We start from the raw sequence: 23,854 nt of genomic DNA, 5'->3' as shown, positions 1-23,854 counted from the left end.
GCGGCCGGTCAGTATACATCCCTCTCTCTAAGGGCCCAGCTGTCAACCCAGCCCAGTCATACCGCCATAGCAGCAGTCTCAGAGAGTGAGACCTCATTGTGGTGTGATTTCCTCCTCTCCTATCAGATGGAGTGTTTTTGTCGCAGTGAGGCGAGGCGAAGAGAGCGAGGCCACTGTGATTGCCTCTTGGACAGCGGTGTCAGCTGAGGATAATGCCACTGCCACCCTCCCAGGAACAGAACAGGATCAAAACAATCCAATTTATTTTTCTTCGACCAAAATGGAATAATTTTACAGAGAAAACCCTGGTTTTCTGGACTGGCGGTCGGTATCCATCCAGAGAGAGAGAGTATATATATATATATATACCAGAGATAAAAAACAACCATTATGGCAAAAACTGGGGAAAAGATATGGGTCATCAGCCTCACCACTACACCCAACAAAATACCACCAACTACCACTTATCACAAACAGAAGGAATCTTTAAGCATCAATCATTTGACTCCTTGGCTGGCGGCGGCCTGCCATCTATAGCCTCAGGAAAATAAACCATCGTCAATAAACAACCATTATGGCAAGAATTGGGACAGTGAATTGGCTTTCAAATTCACACCTATACCCCGCCAAACTAGCAACTACCAGAAACAGCACTGGTGTAATTTAAACAGAAATGTTTGGCTGCAGAGATGTGTTCAACTTCAGCACCCCACCCCACCAAACTACCACAAACACACATGAGAACTCTTAAAATATATGTTGCTGCCACAGGCTCTGAGGGTTCAATGGAATGGAGATCAAGGTTAGCAATCTGCCAAAACAGACAGTCAGTGCACTTCAAAACAACAGCTGAAAGATGATGCTCACAGATTAGAGATTGAGAGAGAGGGGGAAGAGAGAAAGAGAGAGATTTACAGGGACTCCATAGGAACAGCCAAGGGTGTGAGTAGTGTAGCTAGTAGTGGTTAACCTGATCTGTAGAATCACAATGACCCTTCAGCAAAGTGTGCTGCCTGCCCACCTGAGTGAAGGTGACTAGTCGGCTGGCTGTCCGTACCTTTCCAAAGGGTTGAGAGCATCTTGTAGGAAAAAAGGGGCTAAGAATGATTGGAGAACTGTGACATCTTGTGACTCCATATTCTTAAGTCACAGCCAGGTAGAGGACTCTCTGACCAACCTGCTTTTCCACTCTCACCCCTCTCTTACCATTTTCTGATTTTGTTTCACAGATGTGTGCTGTACCGCGAACAATTTGGTCAATATCCAGCACGTGCAGGTGCTATGGAAAGTGTGACAACATGGGTGTCTATTCAAGTATTACAGTGTGAAGAATGAATTGTAAATGTAGATGACCACTACAAGCCAGGGCCTATGTATGTAGTAGAATAAAGGACAGAGAGGTGAGAGAGTATTATGGAGGGGGGCAAATGAGGTGAGGGGAATGGTTGCTGTCCAACGGGGGGTTGGGAGGTTGGGTGATGGAGGTTGGGGGCCCCTGGCCTAGTGCCTCAAAAAGAACACTCCAGGCCACTCTTGAGCATCTAAAACTAGATAGAAAGTATGTAGAAATTATAATGGACCTATACGTTTTCAAATAACTGCCCTTTTTCTGGTCCGCAAATTGCTTTTAATGAACAAATCGACCCGAAAAAAATCTGTGTGGCCCTCCGCTGAATTTCGAAATCCCGATATGGCCCTCAAGCCAAAATTATTGCCCACCCCTGCACTAGGCTGTGTCTGGTACAATGAATTGAGGAGGGGGTTGGTTGGGGCTAAGTGTCTCATCAGCATCCAACTCAGGTGCTGGGCCCACGCACTAACTATTCCCTGACTTGATTGTAATTGCCTGAATTCGGCTCCCGCTGATCCATCCTGGCAATATCACAGACACATGTTGACTCGGGGCTGCAGCAGCAGCCAGACAGGACCACAAAGAGCAGCTGAATGACTGACTATCTCTCTCTCTCCATCCCTCTCTCTGCTCCACAGTGGGTCCAGTGAGGTCAGAGGTATAAGCGCCTCTCAGTATGTGTGATTTAAAATAAAAGACGTACAACATACTGAACACACATTCACATACAAAGTGATGATACTGTATGTATAGGTATTTGGTACAGCATCTATAACACCATCAGATGTATTTAATACAGATCATCTGAATGGCAAGCATGCCATGCTATCTGTTTGTCTTTTAGTTTGTTGAATTCAATCTTCAATGCTCTTGCAGACTATTGTATTGTGAGGCATGTGAGAGGCATGAAAACATTCACAGCATTCATGAAAATCATAGGAGGTTATTTCCTTGCTCTGATAATGGCTTTTGGGGGTGAGAATGGGCCAATTTCCATAAAAACTTTTTTTTTAAACTCTCTAGGCAGACTTAAAGCTGTGAAAATAATCGACTGAACTGTTGGAGCATCAATTATGGTTAATACATTTTGAAAACTGAAATATAGTAATAAAGTAATCATTTTTGCACACTGCATGCATATAAACCTTTCTACACTTAAAGGAAATAACGAGTTATCTAGAATTGAGTGGCTTGAACTATGGTTATTTGGTAATCTTTTGTCTTTATGAGTCATTTGTGAGTGAGTGACAGCTGTGAATGAATACCCCCCTTCTCCTTGATCCACAAAAAGCCCCCAAAAAATTGATACATCTAGATAGTGATGACAGAATTGGAGATGACATTGGATCTGGTTATGTAGGGTTTCTTTCCCTTAACAGGCATGGCTGTGGAACGTGGTTCCTTCGAGCCCGGTTCCTGATCAACAGGGTTAACTTTAAAAGTCCCCTGTGCTGCACTCCACAACCTGTGATAATAGTTCCTAGCTCGTAATGAAGACCAGGCTGGTAACCAACAGGTGGTCCTTTTAAAGACCCAGATCCTGCAGCACTCAGGACCCCAGAAAAAAAAAACCTGCCATGGCAAAATGTGTCAGAATCTAATGTTCTGTAGAATGAAAAGGCTGTTTTCTCCCCTTTGTCCCCGGCCAGAGATTCAGCGTTGTTCCTCATTGTTCAGGACACAAACGAGCAACAGTCTTTTTTTAAACACGGAGACACAGGCTGAATGAGGACTGGAGCTGACTAGTCACAGGAAAAACCTTTCTCTCTGGAGGGCCCGAGCCCATTAAGAGTTGGGGAGTTATGAATGGATATGAATCACTCCTCCCTGGCCTTGATATCATGTAGGGAGACCCTGACACAAGACAAGGATAAACCTCCCTGGCTTTTAACAAGGTTCCCAGATAGACTTAATCACAGAACTAGAACTAGTCCGAGAGAGAGAGGGAGACGTTGACAGACAGAGAGGTGTGGGAGCATAGAGTTGGTGTGGAAGTGGCTCTTTAGTCTTCTAGAAGGCCATACTGTGCTCACCCACCCATGGACAAATTTACTGACACTAATGTTGTTGACATGGTGACTTTATTATTTATTGAACCAAACATGGTGGTACAATTAAAATCCATGTATGTAATTCAACTACTAAATAGTAGGTCAATTTGAGCAATGTGACTGTTGTGGCTCTTGCTCCTAATTATAGCTCATGAAGTGACAAAGTAAAATTACTTTTTGGAGCTGTGCATTTTTACTGAATGTCACAGCATCACCTGGCTATAACCAGGGCATGAGGGAAGTGAACTAGATCATTTGAGGGCACTTCCTCTTCAGTTCCAATATTCTGGAGCCGGGCTAGAGCCTGGCGGCCGCTAAAATATAATGTCATTGTATTCATTAAAATAAAGCATTAATAAAGATAACGGGATATTTAGCTATGAGCAGTGTAGTGCTCCATTATCTGCCCTTGGTCCGTATGCTCAGTTGAATACCTTCATCATGGGTGGATCCATGCCAGCTAGACAGACAGGGGATTTCCCAAATGGCACCCTATTCCCTTAATAGTGCACTACTTTTGACCAAAGCCCTAAGGCCTATATAGGGAATAGGGTGCCATTTGGGACACAGACCACAGACATGCCTACTGATAAAGCCCTTTGTCCACATCCATAATCCATCTGTTACACTCAAACCAATCATTTCTCATTAACCCTTATAAGGGTTCTGTATCTAAGACAAAGGAACCACAGGGGAACAATACAGAGACCCTCTGTTCACATTGTGACAGCAATACAGCGACCCCCTGTTCTCATTGTCAGTGCTCAAGTACCTCCCTTAGTGCCGTGTGGGCCTTGTGCCCAGAAAGTTTAGATGAATGAGAGAATAAAAGACTGGGAGAGACCAGAACAAGTGAGGAACACCTGAAAAGGACTGAGAGGAAAAGGTTTCCCCATTTCCACAGTAAGAATGGAATATTATGTGACTGCACAAGGCAGAAACAAAAGGACATTTTCCTTTTGTGCTCAGAGACCTCTCCATCAATCAATGTCGAGACACCACTGGAGAATTCATAGAATGTTGATGTGCCATTTTACTGAGAGGAAATGTCAAATAAGAGTGAGAAAAGAAGGATTACTGTACAATAGATTATTTAAATTCCCCAAGAAATGTAGAACAAAATGTGAAAGCTTTTTGATACCCAATCATTGTAAACCATAGATTCATTTTGTAGATTAAATGACAATCAATAGCAATTCTATTTACAATGATTACCACGTCTAGTCGTATGGCTGTGAACATTAATCTAACTTTCACACATCAATTTAGGCCTACCAGATACACAGAGCAATTTCCTTAACTGCTGTGTGTGAGTGTGTGTGTGTGTGTGTGTGTGTGTGTGTGTGTGTGTGTGTGTGTGTGTGTGTGTGTGTGTGTGTGTGTGTGTGTGTGTGTGTGTGTGTGTGTGTGTGTGTGTGTGTGTGTGTGTGTGTGTGTGTGTGTGTGTGTGTGTGTGTGTGTGTGTGTGTGTGTGTGTGTGTGTGTGTGTGTGTGTGTGTGTGGGGGGGGGGGGGCTCAGAGCTCTATATATTGTACTGTGCAGACAGAGATCTAGTAATCAGGTCATTTATTATAATGGTAGACATCATGGTGATCATCAACCTCACAGCAAAGCAGACAGACAGCTGAGACATGTGCACTCTGACACACCCCAATTACACACTTACTGAGAAGCTCAATACACCTTGTACACATACACACAGGGCCGGTTCCAGGCATAAACTACATATTTGGTCGCTTGGGGCCCCCGACCCAGTTTAGGAACTCAGTCGGGGTCTCAATTTAACTATTGAGTAAGAAAAGTACAACACAGCAGGTGCAATTTGATTGTGCATCAGCAGAATTGCAGGACATTAGCTGTTTTCTCTCTGCCCCATGGTAAAATGAGAAGAAATGTAGGAAATGAACTTTAAAACTTCACATGTTCTCTCCACCGTCAAAGGGAGGTCACTAAACTGTTTGCTGCGAGCTGGGGGGCCCCCAACCAAATCTTGCTTAGGTCCCCCAAAAGGCTAGAACTGGCCCTACGTTGACATGCATGCAGACACCCAACTCAATACACTTGTTCACACACACATACAGTTGAAGTCGGAAGTTTACATACACTTAGGTTGGAGTCATTAAAACTCGTTTTTCAACCACTCCACAAATGTCTTGTTAACAAACTATAGTTTTGGCAAGTCGGTTAGGACATCTACTTTGTGCATGACACAAGTAATTTTTCCAACAATTGTTTACAGACAGATTATTTCACTTATAATTCACTGTATCACAATTCCAGTGGGTCAGAAGTTTACTTACACTAAGTTGACTGTGCCTTTAAACAGCTTGGAAAATTCCAGAAAATGATGTCATGGCTTTAGAAGCTTCTTATAGGCTAATTGACATCATTTGAGTCAATTGGAGGTGTACCTGTGGATGTATTTCAAGGCCTACCTTCAAACTCAGTGCCTCTTTGCTTGACATCATGGGAAAATGAAAAGAAATCAGCCAAGACCTCAGAAAAAAATGGTAGACCTCCACAAGTCTGGTTCATCCTTGGGAGCAATTTCCAAACGCCGGAAGGTACCACGTTCATCTGTACAAACAATAGTACGCAAGTATAAACACCATGGGACCACGCAGCCGTCATACCGCTCAGGAAGGAGACGCGTTCTGTCTCCTAGAGATGAACGTACTTTGGTGCAAAAAGTGCAAATCAATCCCAGAACAACAGCAAAGGAACTTGTGAAGATGCTGGAGGAAACAGGTACAAAAGTATCTATATCCACAGTAAAACGAGTCCTATATCGACATAACCTGAAAGGCCGCTCAGCAAGGAAGAAGCCACTGCTCCAAAACCGTCATAAAGAAGCCAGACCACAGTTTGCAACTGCACATGGGGACAAAGATCGTACTTTTTGGAGAAATGTCCTCTGGTCTGATGAAACAAAAATAGAACTGTTTGGCCATAATGACCAACGTTATGTTTGGCGGAAAAAGGGGGTTGCTTGCAAGCTGAAGAACACCATCCCAACCGTGAAGCACGGGGGTGGCAGCATCATACTGTGGGGATGCTTTGCTGCAGGAGGGACTGGTGCACTTCACAAAATACATGGCATCATGAGGAAGGAAAATTATGTGGATATATTGAAACAACATCTCAAGACATCAGTCAGGAAGTTAAAGCTTGGACGCAAATGGGTCTTCCAAATGGACAATGACCCCAAGCATACTTCCAAAGTTGTGTCAAAATGGCTTAAGGACAACAAAGTCAAGGTATTGGAGTGGCCATCACAAATCCCTGACCTCAATCCTATAGAAAATGTGTGGGCAGAACTGAAAAAGCGTGTGCGAGCAAGGAGGCCTACAAACCTGACTCAGTTACACCAGCTCTGTCAGGAGGAATGGGCCAAAATTCACCAAACTTATTGTGGGAAGCTTGTGGAAGGCTACCCGAAACGTTTGACCCAAGTTAAACAATTTAAAGGCAATGCTACCAAATACTAATTGAGTGTATGTAAACTTCTGACCCACTGGGAATGGAATGAAATAAATAAAAGCTGAAATAAATAATTATCTCTACTATTATTTCACATTCTTAAAATAAAGTGGTGATCCTAACTGACCTAAGACAGGGAATTATTACTAGGATTAAATGTCAGGAATTGTGAAAAACTGAGTTTAAGTGTATTTGGCTAAGGTGTATGTAAACTTCCAACTTCAACTATACATATATATACACTGCTCAAAAAAAAAAAGGGAACACTAAAATAACACATCCTAGATCTGAATGAATGAAATAATCGTATTAAATACTTTTTTCTTTACATAGTTGAATGTGCTGACAACAAAATCACACAAAAAGTATCAATGGAAATCAAATTTATCAACCCATGGAGGTCTGGATTTGGAGTCACCCTCAAAATTAAAGTGGAAAACCACACTACAGGCTGATCCAACTTTGATGTAATGTCCTTAAAACAAGTCAAAATGAGGCTCAGTAGTGTGTGTGGCCTCCACGTGCCTGTATGACCTCCCTACAACGCCTGGGCATGCTCCTGATGAGGTGGCGGATGTTCTCCACGGCGTCTCCAGACTCTGTCACGTCTGTCACGTGCTCAGTGTGAACCTGCTTTCATCTGTGAAGAGCACAGGGCGCCAGTGGTGAATTTGCCAATCTTGGTGTTCTCTGGCTAATGCCAAACGTCCTGCACGGTGTTGGGCTGTAAGCACAACCCCCACCTGTGGATGTCGGGCCCTCATACCCCCCTCATGGAGTCTGTTTCTGACCGTTTGAGCAGACAGATGCACATTTGTGACCTGCTGGAGGTCATTTTGCAGGGCTCTGGCAGTGCTCCTCCTGCTCCTCCTTGCACAAAGGCGGAGGTAGCAGTCTTGCTGCTGGGTTGTTGCCCTCCTACGGCCTCCTCCACGTCTCCTGATGTACTGGCCTGTCTCCTGGTAGCGCCTCCATGCTCTGGACACAGCAAACCTTCTTGCCACAGCTTGCATTGATGTGCCATCCTGGATGAGCTGCACTACCTGAGCCACTTGTGTGGGTTGTAGACTCCGTCTCATGCTGCCACTAGAATGAAAGCACCGCCAGCATTCAAAAGTGACCAAAACATTAGCCAGGAAGCATAGGAACTGAGAAGTGGTCTGTGGTCACCAATTGCAAAACCAGTCCTTTATTGGGGGTGTCTTGCTAATTGCCTATAATTTCCACCTGTTGTCTATTCCATTTGCACAACAGCATGTGAAATGTATTGTCAATCAGTGTTGCTTCCTAAGTGGACAGTTTGATTTCACAGAAGTGTGATTGACTTGGAGTTACATTGTGTTGTTTAAGTGTTCCCTTAATTTTTTTGAGCAGAGTATATACAGTACCAGTCAAAAGGTTGGACACACGTACTCATTCAAGGGTTTTTCTTTATTTTTACTATTTTCTATATTGTAGAATAAAAGTGAAGACATCAAAACTATAAAATAACACATATGGAATCATGTAGTAAACAAAAAAGTGTTAAACAAGTCTAAATATATTTGAGATTCTTCAAAGTAGCCACCCTTTGCCTTGATGACAGCTTTGCACACTCTTGGCATTTCCTCAACCAGCTTCATGAGGAATGCTTTTCCAACAGTCTTGAAGGAGTTCCCACATATGCTGAGCACTGCTTTTCCTTCACTCTGCTGTCCAACTCATCCCAAACCATCTCAATTGGGTTGAGGTCGGGTGATTGTGGAGGCCAGGTCATCTGATGCAGCACTCCATCACTCTCATTGGTCAAATAGCCTGTACACAGCCTGAAGGTGTGTTTTAGGTCATCGTCCTGTTGAAAAACAAATTATAGTCCTACTAAGTGCAAACCAGATGGGATGGCGTATCACTGCAGAATGCTGTGGTAGCCATGCTGGTTAAGTGTGCCTGACAGTGTCACCAGCAAAGCACCATCACACCTCTTCCTCCATGCTTCACGGTGGGAACTACACATGTGGAGATCATCCGTTCACCTACTCTGTGTCTCACAAAGACATGGCGGTTGGAACTAAAAATCTCAAATTTGGACTCCTCTGAACAGTTGATGTTGAGATATGTATGTTACTTGAACTCTGTGAAGCATTTATTTGGGCTGCAATCTGAGGTGCAGTTAACTCTAATGAACTTATCCTCTGCAGCAGCGGTAACTCTGGGTCTTCCTTTCCTGTGGCGGTCCTCATGAGAGCCAGTTTCATCATAGCCCTTGATGGTTTTTGCGACCGCACTTGAAGAAACTTTCAAAGTTCTTGACATTTTCCGGATTGACTGACCTTCATGTCTTAAAGTAATGATGGACTGTCGTTTCTCTTTGCTGATTTGAGCTGTTCTTGCCATAATATGGACTTTTCTCTAAATATGGTATTTTACTAAATAGGGCTATCTTATGTATACAACCCCTACCTTGACACAACACAACTGACTGGCTCAAACGCATTAAGAAGGAAAGAAATTCCACAATTTAACAAGGCACACCTGTTAATTGAAATGCATTCCAGGTGACTACCTCATGAAGCTGGTTGAGAGAATGCCAAGCGTGTGCAAAGCTGTCATCAAGGCAAAATGTGGCTACTTCGAAGAATCTCAAATATAACATATTTTGATTTGTTTAACACTTTTTTGGTAACTACATGATTCCATGTGTTATTTCATAGTTTTGAAAAACCCTGGAATGAGTAGGTGTCCAAACCTTTGACTGGTACTGTATTTACACACACACATACACATACTCTCATAGTATATTGACAGACACACAAATAGCACTACTAAATTCCTAACTACAAACTAGTGTACTTTAAATGTACTGTTGAAAAGTTCACACCGAACAGAGCATGCAGGTTTTAGTGGCCCCCTGCCAAGTCATTTCCTGGATTTGCTGATTCCCACTGACACCCTTTAATATGAATTACCTCACGTAGTTAAATTTAAACCTCTTCAGTTGTGTACAATTTAGGAAAGGAATTAATTGCGATCTGATTAGCTGTGTGTATGACTTACACTGTTAATGTACAATGTGTGTGTGTGTCTAACAGTTCAAGTCGTGAGTGTGTGATTAGAACCATGAATCAAAGTCTACTTCAACAGGTTTGCCAAATGAAAAACAGAATTTATTTACAAAACAATCATATTAAACTTTGCAACACAACAGCAAAAGGAGGAAGTATAACTACATTCCACCATTATATTTTCAGGGTTTCTGGTTGATAGAAAAACAATATGCAGTTCAGAAGTAGTGTAGGCACATCCAGATTCTTGCAAGTGCAAGTTACATGTTTACAGACTTTTTCAGGATCTTAAGTCCACAGCAGTAAAAGATCCAGAGCTTCCTGTGCATGTGCTCTCTACACACAGAGAACAGGCTACTCAGGCGAATGGTCATGGTGCTCGTTTAATAAAAGTTAGATCAAGGCTGAATCAATGTCTGCAAGATCACAATGATCAAAGTATTCTCCATAACAGAACCGAATATAATAGCAACGTATAACGTTATTACAAAACAAAAACACCAACGCATTTTTCTCTCATGTGGCCAAAAACCCAACAGCTTGCGCCACTGGGCAAAATACACAGGTAGGCTATGCTACAGTTTGTTAACACCATCAGCTCTAAAACTCATTCACCCCATCATTCAAAACAACACTGCGGGCTACTTCGAAGCAATACTGTATAACTCAAGAAGATTAAATGCATATCCCCATTTTTTGTCTTACAGTAACGTTATACTATGCTATTATATTCGAATCGGTTATGTTGAATACTATCATTGTGATCATGCAGACACTGATTCAGCTTTGATCTACTTTTATTAAACGAACACCATTCACCTGAGTAGCCTGTTCTCTGTGTGTAAAGTGGAGAGTATAAACATGCGCAGAAGCTTCCGGAAGCTTCCAGATCTTTAAGTGAGGCAGACTAAACATTCCGAAAAACTCGCCGCCGCAGCCACATCATGATAGAAAGATAGATACCCACACACTTGAATTCTCCAGCAGTTTTATGGAGTGCAACGTTTCAACCCGAAGGTTGAAAACCAAGACCTTCAGGTCAGGACTCATAGAATTAGGAATTAGAATACTAGAATGGACATTAACCTTCTTATGATGGGATAAAGGTCAGCCATTTTGGTCAGAGAGTTGGTCAACCATGGTTTGTCAGTGCTGTGATAAGATAGTGTAAAATAATTAATTAGAAGAATGTATCTGCAATGTTTGTCAGCTAGCTAGCCAGCCAGTTTTAGAGGAATGACTGGCTGAAATCAGTTGATGATAGGACTTAGACAAGTTGTAAATGCAACAAGTACTGATATTGTATCATATTATAGCACTAGCAGCTTTCCAAGAAAACAACAATTTAGACAATTATGGTCTCCTTAAATTGGTATAAAACCCATATAAACTGTATTTATAATTATATGACAATATTTTAGGTTGATAATTCTATTACACAGTTTCTGATATATCACATGCATTACTTTTCTTTTTCTGAATAAGTAAAATCAGGATTATTCCTCTACTGCCATTCATTCCAATTAGACTGGTTTGGATTTCTCCTTGACCAATATGGCTGCCATTTTCACCCCATTCTGGAACTTTGAGGGTTTATGACATAGCCCCTCTAGTAATTTAATATGATCTCTATGTCAGGACCTTATAACTTGACGAAGACCTTCAGTTCGAAACATTTTACACAATAAAACTGAGGCAGCATTCAGCAGTGTGTAAGGGTGGATATCTACATCTCAAGCGGTAAAGTATTGATTATCTTCCTCTAGTCTGTTGCCCATAATGGTGGGTGTGTGTGAAGGTCGTAGGTCAAAAGGTTGGGGGTTAGAGGGGACACTCTGTGTCGTACGCTACCGGCCCAAACTCCCCCATCCTCTTCAGCAATGCCGCTTTGACAGCACTGATCTTCACATCCAGCTCCGACAGACTGCAGGCCTGCCAACATGGGAGACAAGAACAATCACAGTCAAACCCGTTGCACAGAGATCTACCCCTCCATAGACATACAAGTATATCCACATACGTGCACACTAAAATCAGTGTTACCTTAAACTGGTAGTTGTCCACGGACCGGAGGTTGAGAAACACTGCTTTGAATTTGAATGTAATGGAAGAAGGAAAGTTATGAGACAAGCGGAAAGGTATGACAACACATCTCACCTGAGACATTGAGGTCTTTGGTCGCTTGTGTAGGTAACTCTGAAAGAACACAGGGATGAGAGGTTAAATTGTTTAGGTACCTCAGAGAGAACAGAGAGAAAGAGGTTAAGTCACTTTTTGACAGTAGAACCGTTAGAGGATAGCCACTGGCAACATTCCTGCCATGCACAGGGTCAGAGACAGACTGAAAAAAATATTTCAAAAAATATTTCCCGTCCATTAAAGATGCACTATGCAGAAATCGCTATGCCATTTCCTGGTTGCTAAAATTCTAAATCGTTCGCATAATTTCCGTTTATGTATAATAATAATAATAATAATATGCCATTTAGCAGACGCTTTTATCCAAAGCGACTTACAGTCATGCGTGCATACATTTTTGTGTATGGGTGGTCCCGGGGATCGAACCCACTACCTTGGCGTTACAAGCGCCGTGCTCTACCAGCTGAGCTACAGCAAGTATTAGTGTAGAGAATCATTGTACCATCTAAACCGCTGTGAAATATATTTTCCATAACCAAAATGATTGTATTTTCAGCTGTTTGAAGCTGTTGTACAAAAAAACGAAAGTAAAAGACAAAACGGAAAGCATAGAAATAACGAACATAGAGCATATATCCCGCTTCTTAGACTTGCTTTCAATGTGACTGACATGGTCCAAACTATCATGGTCCAAACACACCAAGACAGTCGTGAAGAGGGCACGACAAAGCCTATTCCCCCTCAGGAGACTGAAAATATTTGGCATGGGTCCTCAGATCCTCTAAAAGTTCTACAGCTGCACCATCGAGAGCATCCTGACTGGTTGCATCACTGCCTTCGATCGCAAGGCACTACAGAGGGTAGTGCGTACGGCCCAGTGCATCATTGGGGCCAAGCTTCCTGCCATCCAGGACCTCTATACCAGGCAGTGTCAGAGGAAGGCCCTAAAAATTGTCAAAGACTCCAGCCACCCTAGTCATACGCTGTTCTCTCTGCTACCGCACGGCAAGCGGTACTGGAGCGCCAAGTCTAGGTCCAAAAGGCTTCTTAACAGCTTCTACCCCCAAGCCATAAGACTCCTGAACAGCTAATCATGGCTACCCAGACTATTTGCACTGCCACCCCACCCCATTTTTTACGCTGCTGCTAATCTCTGTTTATTATCTATGCATAGTCACTTTAACTCTACCCACATGTACATATTACCTCAATTACCTCGACTAACTTGTGCCCCCGCACATTGACTCTGTACCGGTACCCCATGTATATAGCCTCCCTACTGTTATTTTATTTTACTGCTGCTCTTTAATTATTTGTTATTTTTTACTTTTCCATTTTTTACTTAACACTTATTTTTCTTAAAACTGCATTGTTGGTTAAGGGCTTGTAAGTAAGCATTTCACTGTAAGATCTACACCTGTTGTATTCGGCGCATGTGGCAAATACAATTTGATTTGACAGATCTATTACTCACATTTCTATGTGAATTTGGTCAGGTCGTCCAAAAAGTTACATATTGTAGCTTTAAAATTAGCCCTGAGGGTTACTTGTTCTTTTTACGTCGATACACAGACCCAATATCATCTATTTCTGGAAATGGAATAAATCTAATAGCTTTCAGAATAAGAAATACTCTAACAACCAGCCGGGGCTTTCCTTAATGTTTTGGTGACAAAAAACATTCTGCAAGAAGGTTAATAGTACTTAAACAGTTATGTACAAGTACATTACTCATATGAAGAATTCCCATGAAAAATTCAGAGTTATTTAGGAATGAGAGTACAAAAACATGGCCTTCCCACCCTCACCCCAACCATGAAAGTATTTTATTGCACTACAGCAGTCTGCTATGCAACATACAGTACTGTAAATCTAAAGACTTGGGTAATGACTTCGCTAAACCACTGATAGAAAAGTAGAGGAGACCTGCATTAGGCCCTGGGTACGAGTGTAAAGGGTTAAGTATTAAATATGAGATTATAGAATCGCTAGGCCGCTACTGAGGCAACATCTCCACTCCTCAACCCTCCCCTCCTCCGCCCTCCACCTTTGGAAGTACACGCTGAACACGTTTCCAAACTATTTGCAGAAATTGTGTAAACAGTGGAACACTGAATAAAAAAAGATCAGCTCAGTTTATTCAAAGACACTCTCAACCCCCAGCTCTCTGTGCACGCACGCACACAGACACGCACACAGACACGCACACAGACACACACACACAGACACACACACACAGACACGCACACACAGACACGCACACACAGACACGCACACACAGACACGCACACACAGACACGCACACACAGACACGCACACACAGACACGCACACAGACACACACTCTAAAGGAGATAGAGAGCAGCACGCTCTTAGAACCGGTACGTCAAGCCAAGAGAAGGGAGTGATAAGAGTCATGCAGCAACTCAAGCACTCTTACTCAGCTAACTTTGATAGGCTAAAATCTGACATGGATGATATATTCTGAACTGAAGAGGGTGGAGTGAGGAAGACATACGCCACGTCTGATAATCATGGCATGAGAATTCTCGGGCTCAATATGGAAAAATACTAACATGGAGAAATACTAACATGCACGCACACGTGTACACGCACGCATGTGCGCACACACACACAAAAAAATAAGTGGATGTGTTAAAACCTTTCTACCACACCAAACTCACAGACTGGAAGTACTCCGGTGAAAGTCCCTCCAACTCCAGGATCCGATCTTCAAGCTTCTTCAGCCTCTGGTACACACTTAAAGGCACTGGACCCTCTGGAAAAGAAAGAAGGTTTGTGTGTCTGATAGAAATATTAGGAGTATAAGACCAGAATTCTTCAAGACAGTCAAGTCTAAGAAATTGAAATGAATTAAAATGTTTGGGTAAAGAGAGACATGCTACCACAATACGGCCGATAGCACATCTTGTTTAACCTCCTCACCTGTTGGGAGCTTTAGGTGCGTCTCGATGTTGTGCAGGCGTTCCTCTATGGCTGGATTCCCACAGTCTCTAGACACCATGGCCCTCTGCTGCTCCTCAGCCTCCCCCAAGGCTCCTCCTCCTACACCTCCCCCTCCACGAGTCTGAGGCCCATAGGTGTTCACCACACGCAACACTGCACAGACAATAGAAAACAATCAATTGCAAAGTAAAGAAACATACCAGAGCCGTTCCTCGGAATGAGTCCCTTTTTTACGTCCCTTTGATATTTTAAGTAGAAATTGTGCACCAACATTGGATTTTAAAAGCCTGTTATATTAAAATGTAGTGGCCTTTAATATAGACCACGTGGAAAGTTCAATAAATCAGATGTTTTATATGAAAATTCCTCCGTTTTCACAAAGCCCTGATTATTTTGTTGTTTTTAACAAAGTAATTTCTGAAGATTATTATTTATTTAATGTGATAAGTGATGCATTAAAAAAAATTTTTTTTTATAATAAACGTTTTAATATGGTGAAGGTATTCCTTTTTAAAGGGCGACTGCACTTCCTGATTTGGCCTCGTCTTTCATCAACGCTCATTAAGAAATGCTAGCTGCCGTGACTGAAGGCAAACGAGAGTTGGTGTGGTTTGATGTGGGTGTTTCTTGGGTGTGTCTTTGCCATTCAAATCACAACAAAAAAAGGACAGTAGCTAACCAGTTCGCATTTAAATTACTGAAAGCAAGCTGGTAATATGCATCAAACATGTCGTTAACGTTAGCTACCAGGGATCAAACCTGTCTTCAGGTGAAATGTTATCTAAGCAAATTTTCCCCTCACATTACGTGTTAGGGAGAGGCTATGTATTTAGCTCACGTGTCAAACTCATTCCACGGAGGGCAGAGTGTCTGCGGGTTTTCACTCCTCCCTTGTACTTGATTGATGAATTAAGGTCACTGATTAGTAAGGAACTCCCCTCACCTGGTTGTCTAGGTCTTAATTGAAACCAAAAACTTGCAGACACTAGGCCCTCCATGGAATGAGTTTAACACCCCTGATTTAGCTAGTTACATCACAGTATCATAGTCTAGTACAGGGGTAGGCAACCCTGGTCCTGGAGGGCCGCAGGCACTTCATGTTTTGGATTTAATCGACCTGGAAGACCAGGTGTGTTGAATTTAGGTAACTGAACTGATTAATTAGCTCAGTTGGTCAGGTGTGATGCCTAGTTGGAACAAAATCTTGCAGTACCTGCGGCACTCGAGGAACAGGGTTGCCTATCCCTGGTCTATAGGTTAATTTGCATAATTTAGTGGAATTAAATTGGAGCATGTGTATTTAGTCACCATGTACAGTGCCTTCAGAATGTATTGATACCACTTGACTTGTTCCACTTTTTGTTGTGTTACAGCTTGAATTTAAAATGGATTACATTTAGATTTTTTGTCACACAATACCCCATAATGTCAAAATGGAATTAATGTTTTTCAAAATTTGTACAAATTAATTACAAATGAAAAGCTGAAATGTCTTGAGTCAACAAATATTCAACCTCTTTGTTATGGCAAGCCTAAATAAGTTCTGGAGTAAACGTGCTAAACAAGTCATGTAAATTGCATGGACTCACTCTGTGTGCAATAATAGTGTTGAACATGATTTTTGAATGACTACCTCATCTCTGTACCCCACACATAAAATTATCTGTAAGGTCCCTCAGTCGAGCAGGGAATTTCAAACACAGATTCAACGACAAAGACCAGGGAGGTTTTCCAATGCCTAGCAAAGAAGGGCACCTATTGGTAGATGGGTAAAAAAAACATTGAATATCCCTTTGAGCATGGTTAATTACACTTTGGAGGGTGTATCAATACACCCAGTCACTACAAAGACACAGGTGTCCTTCCTGACTCCATTGCCGGAGAGGAAGGAAACCACTCAGGGATTTCACCATGAGGCCAATGGTGACTTTAAAACTATTACAGAGTTTAATGGCTGTGATAGGAGAAAACTGAGGATGGATCAACAACATTGTAGTTACTCCACAATACTTACCTAATTGACAGAGTGAAAAGGAAGCCTGTACAGAATGACAAATACTCCAAAACATGCATCCTGTTCGCAACAAGGCACTAAAGTAATACTGCAAGAAATGTGGCAAAGCAATTAACCTTTTGTCCTGAATATATGTTTGGGGCAAATCCAATACAACACATTACGGAGTACCACTCTCCATATTTTCAAGCATAGTGGTGGCTGCATCATGTTATGGGTATGCTTGTAATCGTTAAAGACTGGAGTTTTTCAGGATAAAAAAAGAAACTGAGCTAAGCTCAGGCAAAATCCTAGAGGAAAACCTGCTTGAGTCTGCTTTCCACCAGGAGATTAATTCACCTTTCAGCAGGACAATAACCTAAAACATAAGGTCAAACATACACTGGAGTTGCTTACCAAGAAGACAGTGAATGTTCCTGAGTGGCCAAGTTACAGTTTTGACATAAATCTACTTGAAAATCTATTGCAGACCTGAAAATGGTTGTCTAGCAATGATCAACAAGCAATTAGACAGTGTTTGAAGAACTTTGAAAAGAATAATGGGCAAATGTTGCACAATCCAGGTGTGGAAAGCTCTTAGACACTTACCCAGAAAGAATCACAGCTGTAATCGCTGCCAAAGGTGCTTCTACAAAGTATTGACTCAGTGGTGTGAATACTTATGTAAATTAGCAAAAAATATCTACAAACATGTTTTCACTTTGTCGTTATGGGGTATTGTGGGTAGATGGGTGAGAATACAAATCTATTTAATCCATTTTGAATTCAGGCTGTAACAACAAAATGTGGAATAAGTCGAGGGGTATGAATACTTTCTGAAGGCACTGTATCTGACCAGGAGAAAGCTATGATCCCTTATAGATTTTTAAGCCTTGAGACAATGAAGACATGGATTGTGTATGTGTGCAATTCAGAGGGTGAATGGGCAAGACCAAAAATGTAAGTGCCTTTGAACGGGGTATGGTAGTAGGTGCCAGGCGCAACGGTTTGTGTCAAGAACTGCAACGCTGCTGGGTTTTTCACACGCAACAGTTTCCCGTGTGTATCAAGAATGGGCCACCACCCAAAGGACATTCAGCCAACTTGACACAACTGTGGGAAGCATTGGAGTCAACATGGGCCACACCTGCTCGTCGAACATCTCATTCCAAAATCATAGGCATTAATATGGAGTTGGTCCCCCCTTTGCTGCTATACTCTTCTGGGAAGGTTTTCCACTAGATGTTGGAACATTGCTGCGGGGACTTGCTTCCATTCAGCCACAAGAGCATTGGTGAGGTCGGGCACAGATGTTGGGCGATTAGGCCTGGCTCGCAGTCTGCGTTCCAATTCATCCCAAAGGTGTTTGATGTGGATGAGGTCAGGATTCTGTGCAGGCCAGTTAAGTTCGTCCACACCGATCTCGACAAAACATTTCTGTATGGACCTTGCTTTGTGCACGGGGGCATTGTCATGCTGAAACAGGAAAGGATCTTCCTCAAACTGTTGCCACAAAGTTGGAAGCACAGAATCGTCTAGAATGTCATTGTATGCTGTAGTGTTAAGATTTCCCTTCACTGAAACTAAAGGGCCTAGCCCGAACCATGAAAAACAGCCACAGACCATTATTCCTCCTCCACCAAACTTTACAGTTGGCACTATGCATTGGGGCTGGTAGCATTTTCCTGGCATCCGCCAAACCCAGATTCATCCATCGGACTGCCAAATGGTGAAGCGTGATTCATCACTCCAGAGAACGCGTCCACTGCTCTAGAGTCCAATGGCGACAAGCTTTACACCACTCCAGCCGACGCTTGGCACTGCGCATGATGATCTTAGGCTTGTGTGCGGCTGCTCAGCCATGGAAACCCATTTCATGAAACTCCCAACTAACAGTTATTGTGCTGACGTTGCTTCCAGAGGCAGTTTGGAACTCAATAGTGAGTGTTGCAACCATGGACAGACGATTTTAACGTGCTTTGCGCTTCAGCACTCGGCGGTCCCGTTCTGTGAGCTTGTGTGGCCTACCACTTCGCGGCTGAGCCGTTGTTGCTCCTAGACGTTTCCACTTCACAATAACAGCACTTACAGTTGACCGGGGCAGCTCTAGCAGGGCAAACATTTGACAAACTGACTTGTTGGAAAGGTGGTATCCTATGACGGTGCCACGTTGAAAGTCACTGAGCTCTTCAGTAAGGTCATTCTACTGCCAATGTTTGTCTATGGAGATTGCATGGCTGTGTGCTTGATGGTATACACCTGTCAGCAACAGGTGTGGCTGAAATAGCCAAATCCACTAATTTTAAGGGGTGTCCACATACTTTGTTATATATAGTGTACATATGAAGTGGGCAAAACAGTATGTAAACATTGTTAAAGTGACCAGTGTTCCATGTTCAGGTTGAGTGTCATGGCTCTTAACAAAACCCCCCGGCCAGAAGATACTATCGTCAATCGGGGCTAAAGGTAGTTGGAGTCTATGAATGGGGTAGGGCAAGTACTAACCACGTCTTGTCTGGGGAAGAGGTTCCAGTGGGTGAGTTCGTTTTGCATGACCCGGTGCCTCAGGTAGGCAGGGTTTGCTCATTTTCAACCATTCCATTGTTCCTCTTAAGGCAGTGTTTCCCAACCCTGGTCCTCGAGCACCCCCAGCAGTACACAGTTTCGTTGTAGCCCTTGACAAACACACCTCATTCAACTCATTGAGGGCTTGATGATTAGTTGACAAGTTGAATAAGGTGTGCTTGTCCAGGGTTACAATAAACATTTGTACTTTGGGGGTACTGGAGGACCAGGGTTGGGAAACATTGTCCTAAGGAGAGGTCTCCTCCATCCGCCGAGGGGCACCGGGCCATGCAAAGTAAACTGGTCCAGTCTTTTCCCAGAAAACACAGTGCCATCACACATTAATATGCAAAATGGGGCATGAATTGTTGACCTAACTGTAATCCAAACCATCAAGTAAGTCATGACGCTGTCACTTACCAAACTCAGTTTTGGACGAGACTGACTTTATGACCAAAATTATCCTATTTACACTTTGTAGTCAATTTTGACACTATAATTAGTGGCGCAGTGGTCTAAGGCACTGCATCGCAGTGCTAGCTGTGCCACTAGATATCCTGGTTCGAATCCAGGCTCTGTCGTAGCCGGCCGCGACCGGGAGACCCATGTGGCGGCGCACAATTGGCCCAGCGTCGTCCAGGGTAGGGGAGGGAATGGCCGGCAGGGATGTAGCTCAGTTGGTAAAGCATGGCGTTTGCAACGCCAGGGTTGTGGGTTCGATTCCCACGGGGGGCCAGTATAAAAAATAATGTATGCACTCACTATCTGTAAGTCGCTCTGGATAAGAGCGTCTGCTAAATTACTAAAATGTAAATATCGATGCCTCATAGGCCATTTAAAACCAGAGAAGTTGGTTCTAAGGGGCAGTTGACCTTTAAATATTTTTTTCAAAAGAAACACTGAACATCTAATAGTCAAATCATAGGTGAGCTGGTTCTACTCATTTTGTCCATTTTCTGATGTATTGTGGTAGAAAACAGTGGGTCAAGCATAACATGTCGACCCTGTTACCCTTAGATATAAATTGTTTTTACAATGTAATTTTTTGTATGAAACTTTCATTCAATTGCCCCTCCCTGTTGCACACAACAAGCTTCCATTCCCCCTGTCACAAGGGGATTTATGGATGATTTAAGATGAAATCATCAACCCTGATATAGTCAACGCTGTTACTTTATTTGGCCCTTCATAGGCAATTACTAAAGTAATTTATTTAATGGTAATACATGTTTTTTTTAATTAATAAGTGCCAGAATGTTAAAATTAGGTAACTATTTATTTTTAACAAGTTATACTACCCAAAAGGGACTCATTTCTTTGAAAGACCCACCAATTAACATAAAAAACTATGTTTAAACTTAAGCAGAATGTTCTTACCTTTAACATGACTTTTGAAGCCTGGGTAGGGTGTGAATACTGCATCTGTTCTGGCACAGCTGTCTTCTACATAATAGCAAAAAAGAACAGTTTATATTAAATCAGTGCAAAATATATATTTTACATTTGCAATATCCATTTCGTGGATAATTAACTGAAGATGCATCAGTTTAAAATGAAATGGACTGGCCATGTGACATGTTCACTTCTGTTACCCTCATTTCTGTTATCGATATTTCTGTTACAGTCATTACTGTTACTTGTTATTTGTATTAATGTCATTTCACCATCTATTTCTGAAGAAAAACAACAACTTGTCCCCTATGTTCAAAGAATCTGGACAAAGCTGGTTTTATTTTGAGGCCAGCTGAGGAGGGTGTTAGCTACTTCAGGCCCACTATTATAACAGTTCAGTCTGACCTCTCGCCTCTCTGGCTGTGGAAATCAGCACTCTCCCAAACATTGGCAATCTGTGTACGGTCATCCCCCCCTCCCTCCACCCAGCCCCCAACTCTCTCTCTCACACACACACACACACACACACACACACACACCTCTCCCCACACCTCACTCCAATTCTTACCCTGATTGCAGTCGATCACGTTGCAGAACTCCCTCACGTTGTTTTCATTGATCTCCAGCTGCTTGCGCTCTATAAATGCAGATATCCTCCTATCAATCTATAGTAGTAGAGGAGACAGTTGGAGAGAGAGATGTGACACAGGCTGGATTAAAGAGCTATTGAAATCAAACTACAGACAATTTTTGTTTATATGATGGTAATAAGGCAGGGGCAAGCAAAGCGGAAAGAGACTAACATTCACATCCAAACAGCACGTGAAATGTATTCAGATTCAGAATACCCCATCTCAATTGCTTTGCCATTTCCAAAAATGACAAAGTACTATAAAATACTGTTTATTTGGCTACCAAAATAAATACACAATGAAATACAACAGGCCCCGGCATCCTCTTGTCCTTCATCCACATGCAATCTCTCTAGAGTAATGAGCATCCACTTCATAATCTATCAAGGGCCTGGCCCTCTCGCAAAGCCCTCCTGCTACTGCCACCGCACCACAGTCAGCGACCACACACACACCCTGACGTTCCCTGACTGCAGCCCTCTGAAGGAGCCCTTATTCTGTGCTAAACTGGCTTATTATCAGGTCCTGATCAAGCATTTGATTCACTACTATGTTATTGCAAAGAGTGCAGCACACTCGGAGGCAATTACTTATGATTATTCATTAGCTTTAGCAGAGAATAGGAAATAGTATTGAAACTACTACTGTATAAACTGCAGCATCAGTACAGTTGAGCGGAGCTGACCAATGACCAAACAGAAGCTACAGTCACTCACCTCTGATTTGGTGGCTCTGATCTGAACGCTGAGGTCATCAACCTGCAACTTGCCCTCCTCCTCTACCTCTGGCCTGGTTGGCTGAGCTGCAGGTAGCATGGGATCTGAGTCTATGGTCATCTCCTCATCAGAAGAGACTGTGGTAATGGTTTCATCCTTGTTGCTCTTTGAAGATGAGGACTGGCCTTCTGCCTCCAGCAGTACCCTCAGGTTGTCTGATACTGACTGTTGAGGAGGAAAAGGATATGAAGCAGGTTATGGGGAAGAGACAGTGAAGTCTATCAACATACACTTTCTACATCCATGAACTAATACGACACAAATAATAAACAAAACTAAAATAATACATTGAAATGCAACCATTTCTGCATGAATGAAAAATGTAATAAATACTGAAGTGTTGTATTTCCATTTGCATCCTTAATTTCCGACACTTCAGATATGACACAGCACATTGTTGTTAGACTGTAGTGTAGTATACCTGTAGTTTGGAGATATGTTTCTGAAGACAGGTGAACACATGATGAGTAGGCTGAAGAGATGTCACATCCACTGCTTCTAAGCTGGTGCTGATTTTCAGAGCAGCTTCACCCAATTTCAGCTTGAAATGAAAAACAGTTAGAAAATAAATAACTGAGACTTGGTCCGAACCTGGACTAAGAGTAGTTAAGCCTACATGTTAGCTGTACTAAGTCTATAAACTGTATATTATTTTCAGGGCTATAAGAACGTGAGAGAGAAAAACAAGCAAAGGTAGTTAATTCAAAAGAGGGCTATTATTTGTTGCTTTGCTGCACGCGGCAGTTGTCAGTAAGTATTTTTTTAGATGCTACTTTGTCGCATTCAGCCTGCTAGATAAAGGAGGAGCCTATTTGTAATCACTGCAACAGCATGCTATTAGTAGTAGCCTACTGTGCTGCCGAGGAGCGAGGGAGCTGCAACACTGAAACTATTCTTGCAACATTGTATCATTTAACGTGCGACTGCATGCTACAAAGGATATTTGCCAGATTCCTATTTGATAAGAACAGACATGCTGCACATCTCGTTGGCATCTCTCGCAGTGATCGAAGCTATTGTAGCTGAATTAGATTGTGTAAAAGCATTATTATACCAACCTCACTCCCGAAGTCTGTGAGCAGATTCAAAAGAATGAAGATATTGTCTCTGTAGCTTGATATTTCCTTGCAAGACGAGGTTTTGGCAACATTTTCCCTTTGTTTATCGACCACACCGTTTTTCTCATTCAACTTCATCCTGTCCGCCATTGCATTTCCGCGTCTCAAGCACAGTGCTCACTGATTGGTTAAAAACGGTCCCTCCAGTACCGGAAGTTGTATTATGTCGCACTGCAAAGCAGTACACGGATGGTGCATAAAACGTTCAAGAAGTTGGCCTTAAACTAAACAGAGAAAAATTAAATATTATGCGCATATAAAATCCATATATACCTCCACTATCTTTGTAGCGAAAATATTATACTATAGATTAGAATAGAATCGGCCTTTTAGAATATCAGAATGTAGA

The 23,854-nt window shown here is 42.4% G+C and overlaps 1 protein-coding gene across 1 annotated transcript; it reads right to left on the bottom strand.

The window, feature by feature from the left end:
• Window positions 1–9,995: 9,995 nt before the first annotated feature.
• On the bottom strand, window positions 9,996–23,609 carry LOC311145568 (MAP3K12-binding inhibitory protein 1-like). Its single transcript, XM_084181834.1, has 9 exons — window positions 23,446–23,609; window positions 22,809–22,928; window positions 22,328–22,552; window positions 21,548–21,644; window positions 20,965–21,030; window positions 15,009–15,182; window positions 14,747–14,841; window positions 12,082–12,120; window positions 9,996–11,856 (listed from the first exon to the last, which is right to left on the bottom strand). The coding sequence occupies exons 1-9, from the start codon at window positions 23,593–23,595 to the stop codon at window positions 11,746–11,748; spliced, it is 1,077 nt and encodes a 358-aa protein (XP_084037960.1). The 5' UTR covers window positions 23,596–23,609; the 3' UTR covers window positions 9,996–11,745.
• Window positions 23,610–23,854: the final 245 nt, after the last annotated feature.

The sequence above is a fragment of the Coregonus lavaretus genome (genome assembly GCF_964263955.1).
Source record: "Coregonus lavaretus genome assembly, chromosome: 18".
NCBI classification, from domain to species: Eukaryota; Metazoa; Chordata; class Actinopteri; order Salmoniformes; family Salmonidae; genus Coregonus; species Coregonus lavaretus.
The sequence above is the reverse complement of the archived record's forward strand: the minus strand, read 5'-3'. Positions and strand labels throughout refer to the sequence as shown.